At 31.6% G+C, this 8744-nt stretch overlaps 2 protein-coding genes across 4 annotated transcripts; one reads left to right on the top strand and one right to left on the bottom strand.

The window, feature by feature from the left end:
* The first annotated feature begins 895 nt into the window (after positions 1-895).
* On the top strand, positions 896-3019 carry LOC121116976 (uncharacterized). 2 transcript variants are annotated; one of them, XM_040711298.2, is made up of 4 exons: positions 896-1099; positions 1169-1279; positions 1350-1681; positions 1733-3019. In XM_040711298.2, exons 1-4 carry the CDS (start codon positions 912-914, stop codon positions 1978-1980), a joined length of 879 nt encoding a protein of 292 aa, XP_040567232.1. In that variant the 5' UTR covers positions 896-911; the 3' UTR covers positions 1981-3019. The 2 variants fall into 2 exon arrangements, with proteins under 2 accessions (XP_040567232.1, XP_040567238.1); XM_040711304.2 differs by having other exon boundaries at positions 1745-2130.
* A 744-nt stretch (positions 3020-3763) lies between these two features.
* On the bottom strand, positions 3764-5005 carry LOC121116992 (hypoxanthine-guanine phosphoribosyltransferase). 2 transcript variants are annotated; one of them, XM_040711324.2, is made up of 2 exons: positions 4863-5005; positions 3764-4566 (listed from the first exon to the last, which is right to left on the bottom strand). In XM_040711324.2, exon 2 carries the CDS (start codon positions 4564-4566, stop codon positions 3862-3864), a length of 705 nt encoding a protein of 234 aa, XP_040567258.1. In that variant the 5' UTR covers positions 4863-5005; the 3' UTR covers positions 3764-3861. The 2 variants fall into 2 exon arrangements, with proteins under 2 accessions (XP_040567258.1, XP_040567249.1); XM_040711315.2 differs by having other exon boundaries at positions 4741-4983.
* Between the last annotated feature and the right edge of the window lie 3739 nt (positions 5006-8744).

The raw sequence follows: 8744 nt of genomic DNA on the forward strand, positions 1-8744 counted from the left end.
ATATTCTGATATAGCCAGCCACTGTTTGAAACTAGCCTTTCTCACCTTGTGGGTCACAACCCCAACTAGGGTAGCCTAACAATCTGCTTGGGTCGCCTAAGGCTTTCTAAAAAAGTTGTTTGTTTGATACCAAATGCCCATGGGTTGTATTCTAGTGTAAATGTCAATATTCTCTAAAAATATTTTTCTTATAAAAATGTATTTTATAAAATTTCCGATTGCCCATGATTAATCGAGAGGGAAGTATTAGGAGAAGAAAATATGGAAAGACATTTTTAAAGCATGGATTTACTTTCATAGTTGAAGCAGGAATGGAAAAGCAAAAATGGATTATTTGCAACAAAATTATGTCAGCCAAATCGATGAAGCCCAACAAAATGAAAATCCATTTAGGCACTAAATATCCTAACCCTGCTACTTAGGATGTCCAGTATTTAAAAACAATGCTGATGGTGCAAAAACAAAACACCCTAACTACAGCCTTGATTTTGGTGGTAAGTACCAACAGCCAAATGTGCTAGTCATTAGCTCCAAACATTTTGTGAAGGAGGATGAACCCAAGTAATTTTATCCTTGTGGTCACCGCAACTTGGTAAATGTTATCAAAAGGTCACACTACTAGAATGGACTGAGAACTGCTGTTCTAAACGGTAGATGAACGCTAAAATGATTAAAAAAACAACAACTTCAACCTCTTAATATAATTCAAAGAATGTCTGTTAATTGATTAGAATGTAAAATAAACTATAGCATAACAAAAAATCATTCCAACTTTGAATAATTATATTAGAAGACAGTGTTTTATAAACGAAGATTATATTATTATGTAATAAGGAAGCCATTAAAGGAATTCTTACAATTCAAAAAATGATTTCCTAATTGAAAACGACTTAGAATTCATCATTACCAAAATGTTTGTTTCTTGGGAAGGACTTGACATAAAATTATGTGAAAATGCAAGAGATGGAAACTTGGAAAGTGTGATAGAGCTCATTGAGAATAAAAATAGAGATATTAACATTGTTACAAACATTGGAACGCCTTTGATTCTTGCTTGTCAACAGGATCACAAGGAAATTCTAGAATATCTTTTAAGCAGGTAATATTGTAATATACCTACTTTTTTAAACGGATTTTTGAGTTGAATACAATTTTTTTTTGGTTTTAGGAATAATTTAAATTTACGTTTACAAGATACTGATTATAATGGTGGGGATACTTCGTTTCATGTAGTATGCCGAAATGGAAATCTCGTCTTTCTAAAGTTACTTTTGTGCAAGTAGAGTTGATTAATTTGATGTATGTAGAATATTATTTGAACAATTATATTTCTATTTTCCTATTGAAAGATTGAAAAACTTAAACTCCAAAAAGCAAAGCCTTATTTTAAATATGAAAAACGAAACAGATGGTCGAACAGCATTCATGCTAGCATGCCAATGGGGACATTATGATATCATAGAGCTATTATTTACCTATGAATATGAAGATGGTAAGAGACTTCTAGTGGTACCGGATTTGGAAATAAAAGACAAGTATGGGAAAACTGCACTGGATATTGTGAAAGAGCGTCATTATGATGACATTATAGAACTTATTGAGTTTGAAAAATCGTGGCAATCTTCGGCACAACATTCCCGAAAATCATCTTCTGCATCCTTTCTTCATAAAGAGTCAATAGGTAATCTCTATACATAAATTTGCGAACTTTCATAATTTAAATTGACTTCAGATCAAATTATAGAATCTTCAAAGATCGAATCCGAAATGCGAGAAGAACTCGAATGCCCAATTTGCTGGGATTACATGGAGGATACTAGAATTTTCATTTGTACAAACTCCCATCTATTCTGTGAATCATGTTTTTTAGATTCAAATTTAAGAAGTTGTCCCAAATGTAGAGAGGACTTTATGTTTTACCCACCTAAGATATCTCCTTTGGCTGAGAGGTGGGCTAAAATTGTATTCAAGAGTAACTAATTATCCGCAGTTGGTATTAGAACGAAACAATTTAAAAAAAATCTTAAACATGTGATTAAAATGTTATTTATACTTATATTTTAATTAAACTGATAATAAAATACTACGTTTTTGATATTAAATAAAGTAACACGGGTGACCTACTACAAATCGGACAAAATATTTAAATCCTTTGTGGAGGAATTTTATATATTAACGGATTCAGTCGATTCACAACTGGCTATTCCATTGGCAAATCTGGAATTAAGGGCCTGGATGTAGTATCCCAATTATCCACTCCAACTATCTTACACAAGAAGTACAGATCGTCTTCTTGATCTATTATGTGGCCTATGAGGAGATAAGTGACATTTCTAGAAAGGTCTCTGCAATCCCTCCCTCCGCCGATCTTTTGGACGAAGCAAAGAAGAAAACCAAGATCCTTTGGAAACCATGGCCATCTGATTAAAGAAATGGATAATTTCTGTATTTCCTTCATGGAATACTTCCCTTCTCTTGAAGGGTATGTTTTTACTCTGTGCAATATCGAGAAGTATGGAAACGCTCATTAAGGACGCTAGAAAGATACTTTTTGCCTTTGCCCTAAAAAATCCCCTTAAAACATTAGTCCTGGAGTAGGAATCAAAAGGCTTATGATTAATGAGGGACTGTAATACAAATCCACATACACGTGGTTACTCTATACTTAATACGACGATACCTCACTAACATAAGAATTTCCTATGTATTTTGTTGTCAGCGGTTGATGTTTGTGCTTCATTTTTTTCCCCAGTGTTCAAAATGTTGATTGGGAGATTTCAAATTTACTTTTTTTAATGCCTAAACAATTCCCATCAGTTATTGGCTAATAATTCTACAGTTGGGAAGAATTGATAATTTTTCCGGAGCAAACCCTCATTGTTACTCTCTCTCTTTCATTAGCTCACACACTAGTAATTATTTTATACTTACATGTTCCCTTCTTAATAATTTAATACATAATAATGATGACAGCTAAAGAAAATAAAAAGTTATATTCAGGTTGCAACTATACAGATTATATCAAGCCTTCTATGTCTTATTTTATGCAACAATAGTCATAAGTTAGTTTCCAAAAAGACAAAAAGTACATTTTTTCTTATTTATGTACAACTAATTTTTACATAGAGAGTTTTCACTGACGTCATAAATTGTATCATAATTGAAAAAGTTTCCATCTTAGGTTTGATATATTTACTAAGTGAAATGGACAAATGCCCCAAAAATCTTGAAATAACTTCACCAAATGGTTTAAAAACGATTTAATGCTTAGTTATAATTATATATCAGAACCTAGTATACACTAAACATATGTTATTACATCGTTATACAATCTAGTTTTCATATTGCAGATAAAAATTAACAAATACAATGGAAAGAATAAGATACTTTTTTCTAAGTATTATACTTTTTTCGTCCCTAATCGATAAAAAGAATAATAATTCTACAAATTTAGACATTTCATAAGGATTTTAAATTTATGTTACTTTGATTTAATTCAAATATCACTTTTTATTATGGGTATCAAGTAGTATTTAATGCACTCGTTAAGGGTTATTTATTTTTTAAGCCATTAGATGGAATTTAATCAAGATTTATTGGGCCTTACTCCATTTTATGTTGTAAAAATATCAAGAAGTTGTTGTCTCCTAGCCTGTAATTTATGACGTCAATGATAACACTATATTTTAATCATCCATGCGTGATCTGACGCCACATGAACACGTTCTATATTATAAGATGAAAATGAATGAGACGTTTGACCTTGGTTATTTTATAAGTATATTTGATAGTCGGAAGTTCTTAAAAACCAATACCATTTAAATAAGAAAATATAAATGCAATGATTAAAAATATGAATAACTATGCATGCCTGTCCTTGTAGAGCCCAATATTATCTTGGTTTATTGTACAAATATGAGGTATATCCCGGAAAAAATCATTGAAATCAAAAGCGTATCCAATGATAAAGCTGTCTGGAACTTCAAAACACACAAAGTCGGGCCTGAAACAATTGCTTCGAACTGTCCGTTTTCTAACTAAGGAAGCAACTTTTATAGAGTTAGGATTATACTTCTTCAGAGACTCAAGAAGCTTGACCATTGTAGCTCCTGTGTCTATGATATCCTCAACAATAAGTACATCATGACCCTTGAGTTCATTTTCCAAATATTCTTCACCGGAAATTTTGATGATCCCCGTAGAACAATCATTCTGATAGCTCTTTGCACGAACAAACTGCACAGAATATCCAATATGCCCCTCACCTTCCCTTCTTAGAGAACTTAAATCCGATAAACACTCATTTAACTCCCCAAAAAACTTATATGCACCTTTTAGAACGCATAGGAGCTTAACGTGTTTGACATCCGCTTTCAGATAATGAGATTCGATGTTTGCTGCAATTTTATATACACGATCCCGAATCAGACCATGAGGAACGAGGATTTTATCCACAATATCACGATATCGCTCTGGATAATGAAACAAGTCTTTATCATAACCTTTGAAATCGTCTGGGATGTTTAGACAAGTTGGAATGTTTAGACTCATATTTAGGTTGCTCATCTGAAATATTTAAATTAAAGAGAATAAGTTTGAAAAAATTTGAGTCGTAATGATTATGTATGTGCTTAAAATGATACATTGTTTTATGGAACATCAAATAGTTGTAATCTATTGATAAATATTTGGAGGGTTAAACTGAATATAAAACTATACAACATTTCTTTTAAAAATCACCTTCAAATGCTTAGTTTAAGAAAAACACTTTATACTTTTAAAAACGCAAGAAAAACTACAAAATTGAAGTTGAACACTGGAAAATTTATGAAAACTGAATATGAATCATGGAAATTATTCACAATTTATATAATCAACTCAAACTTAAGAAGGGAGTAAAGCTTCCCAGTCCCACGAATCAGCACAAAAAAACTACTAATAACTTTATTTGTATAGAAGCATGAGTCACTCATTGAGTATACTATGTTAGATGTAAGTTACAAGTGAGGAAGAATTTCGGCCAGCGACTCCCTGTAGCTATATAAATCCTATATATAAAATTTGTCGTAATTAGATGAAGTGCTGACGATATTACATACTTGTATAATACAAGTTATGTTAAATTAATAATATAATATAATGTTGTACAATGGAAATTAATATTATTTAATAGTATTTGAATCTAATAAGAGTATTGAGAAGCACAGTTTTTATTCTTATTCTGGGATCTAACTTATTCTTAAAATGATAATTACAGGGATGGGAATGTTGTCTCAATTGCAATGAGCGTAAATTTAAAAAAAAGGGTATATTTTGGTAAGAGCTAAAGCTTTAAAAGCAATAAAGAGCGACGTAGCTCAATAGGCAACGAGTTCACTAGAAATGATACACTTGGATTCCATATGCATTGACTCTATTCCCAGTCGCTCTTTGAGAAGAAAATACGCAGAAGTTAAAAAAGTATGAAATTTAAAGATAGTACACTCTTTTTGTAATTGCTACCTCAACATAATTTTCTTATACCAAAGCTGTCTTCATTATTCTTTTATTATTGAAGATAGAACCTTTAGTATAAAATAATCACTATTGGACGATAGACAAATAATAATTCTGAGGATTTGTTATGTAGTTATGTGTTATGTAAGTCCTTGTTGGTAATTCTGACAATTTGAAGAATGTTTTAGAAGAGATTAGCTAAGCTGTCAATACGTTTTATGAAATCAGCAGGTAAGATAGGATGGAAATACCCACAAATCCCACTCTGTATTTTGCAAGAACATACGCTAGAATTACTCCGATATCGATCTTCAACTCTACTCCAAGTTCAACAAAGATGACTCCTTATAACTCCCGAGCAAGCTTCCATTGTTACTGTCTTTCTTTCATGAGCACACGCACTAGTTACCACTTTATACTTAGATATATTTTTATGAGAGTCTTTTTTCGTACATTGCATTTTCAGTAATATTCCCATCTCTATTTATGACCTATCTACACTGCTTTACTTCACTAAGATAAAAATTGACATACCAGGCCATCAAAAAGTCTTGGAACATAATGAACCTTGAACTCTTAATGTTACTGAGCGGCTTTAAATAAAATTATATAGATTTTTTTTCACTGGAACTTGTTTATTACTCATTAGAGACCATTATTTATGAATTTGAGCGCCTTCAGCCTCAATCGTATACTCCATACGACCTCGTAACCCTTTGTACACGTTGACAATGTAGTGATTCGAAATTGATCACCCCTTTTTCTCAACCGATTGCTTTGGAGACAGAATACAGTTGTGACGTAGTCTGCAGGCCTTGCTTTCAATTTACCACCAGAAGCTATGATCAAGGGGATTCAGGTCGAGAATCTGCGGAAGTCCTTCTATTAGAATTTCATTTTTTTTGGCAAAACAATCCTGCACGATTTTTGCCGTATGTGTGGGAGCCCCGTCCTGTATAAAGCAATAATCAGCTTTTGTTGATTGCTTTATAACCTTGCGAACCTAGGGGAACCCTTTTGTTTTCAAAATCATCTAGTAATCCTTACTGTCCAATTTGTATCCAACGGGGAACCAAATTGGCTTCTTTTTGTGACTTTCAGATGAAACAATGTTCCACTGTAAATATCTTCCCGCCCGAGAAGAAAAAAATTCGGTTTCCGTTATAGCTCAGGTCATTTTAAAGCTTATTGCACCGATCAAATCCTAATTGTTGTTGTCGTTGAGTGAGAAAGGGTCGTTCAATATATTGGAGAGATTTTTAAACGACATTGGACACCGTGGAATAGCTCACCTACCACTTCTTTGCCATGTCTGTCATCGTCATCTTTGGATTTTTCAAAAAAGGTTTCTTGCCGTTTCAGGCCTTCCACTTCCATGACGATCACGTATGTCTGTACCATTTTTAACCTAAACCCTGATCCTTCAGACAGTGGTTCTGCAGACTTTAAGGGTCTTGACATTATCGTAATTGCTAAATCTTGCACGAACTAAACGAGCCACTTCATGCCTTTTTGCTCCATTTTCGTTAATATTTATCCTATAGACTTGGTAGATAAGGCGTTCAAAAGGTAAACAATGAGTTGTTCTTTCTTGTTAACGCAAGTTTTGAATAAAATGAACCAAAACCTCTCAAAACGCATTTAAAGTGATATTCTGAAACTTTTTGACGGTCAGGTAGTATTTTGTTGTTAATTTTCAATTTTTCTACTTCTTATCATTGTTCTGAACATTGATCGGTTAAATTCGAATAACTTTTTGTTGTTTGGCAGTGAACAATTCCAAACAACTATTAAGGAGTAATAATTATATAAAGGAAAAGAATCAGCTAACTATCAAATGATATTGTGCCTTTTTTATATATTTCTTTTTGAAGGAAATGTTGTGAGATACAATAAAGGTAACTACGAGCATTGAGGTTTTTCTGAAAATCCTAGAATTGTCTAGAACTGTTATATTTTTTTGTCATTTGGTCTAAGTTTGGTGCATACCAGTATTAATTTTGTTCTTTTTGTTTAATTTCGTCATATTTTCGTCACATTTAGACTCGTCTTTATTTCGTCAAGAAGAGAAAAGACGAAACAATAAAAATTGTTTTTTTAGTCTTTGTCTCAAAATTTTTCTTTTTGCACTTAAGTCATAACTGATTAAATTAATAAGGACCTTAACCCGTTTCCAAGTAAAACTTGATCTACCCTTGATTGGCTTAATATTTTTTATTAAAAAGAATACAAATTTGTCAAGTATGACTTTTTTGAGGAAAGGAATTTCATATTTAATTCTGCACTTTTAATCAACAAATGAATTTTTATATCCAGTTCAGACCGCGGTCTGGACTGAAATATCTGGTCCTGACTACTCTAGAAATAAACTCAGACGGAACCAAAAAAAAAAAAAAAAAAGTTGGTCCCACACCGAGTACAATAATAATAGCAACATGTATTTATCAATTAGATAAAAAAAAAAGACTTGATTTTTTCTGAAAACTATCACATACATCTACGATGCAAAATATTTATATAACACAGACACCCTAATAGAAATTTTTAAGTGCTTTTCAATGTCAAGCTATTGTTCATGCTTTATAGTCTATGTTATTTATTAATTAAAACTATTATTAGTAAAAATATTTTTTTAGATCTATTGAAATAATATGTTGAATATTTGAAACATTGTTGATAAACAGTACTCTTGTTTATCATTTTTAAATCATAAACTGCATGAAACTATAAAGTATTTTTTCGGACGTTTTAAATTATACCATAACTGAAGGATACACCTTCTTGGAGGCTCAAATTTGAGCTAAATCAAAGTTGAGTTGAGTTAAATCAAAGTAATAGGTACTGAGAAAAGCAAAAAGTGTCAAAAGTTGTAACATTTTTTTTTTGATTGATTAGTGGCAATAAAAAATTGGAGAAAAATATATTATTCTTACCATTATAATAGTTAAATTATTGTCTATCATATTCAAACACGAATACATAATAAAGTAATTACATAATTTTAATAGATATTAGAGGCTGAAATATAATAAAACTAGACATTAAAGTAATAGATTTTTTATAGAAAGTAAGGTTTAAGTCATTTTATCTGTTACTCCCATTTTGACATACAATTTTTATTAATATTCATTAATTAAGGGGGTTCAGTATTATTAAACTTGGTTGTGTAGGTTCCCAAAATAGTATACATTCATAACGCTTATGTTACGTCAAAACGCTATATACAATTTGGTAAAAATTGAACGGGT

Source organism: Lepeophtheirus salmonis, chromosome 1, assembly GCF_016086655.4.
Source record: "Lepeophtheirus salmonis chromosome 1, UVic_Lsal_1.4, whole genome shotgun sequence".
NCBI classification, from domain to species: Eukaryota; Metazoa; Arthropoda; class Copepoda; order Siphonostomatoida; family Caligidae; genus Lepeophtheirus; species Lepeophtheirus salmonis.

Coding starts and splice junctions, on each gene's coding strand:
- LOC121116976 (XM_040711298.2), top strand. CDS start 912: ATGTTTGTTTCTTGGGAAGGACTTGACATAAAATTATGTGAAAATGCA. Junction 1,100..1,168: donor CTAGAATATCTTTTAAGCAG/GTAATATTGTAA, acceptor TTTTGGTTTTAG/GAATAATTTAAATTTACGTT. Junction 1,280..1,349: donor CTAAAGTTACTTTTGTGCAA/GTAGAGTTGATT, acceptor TCCTATTGAAAG/ATTGAAAAACTTAAACTCCA.
- LOC121116992 (XM_040711324.2), bottom strand. CDS start 4,566: ATGAGCAACCTAAATATGAGTCTAAACATTCCAACTTGTCTAAACATC.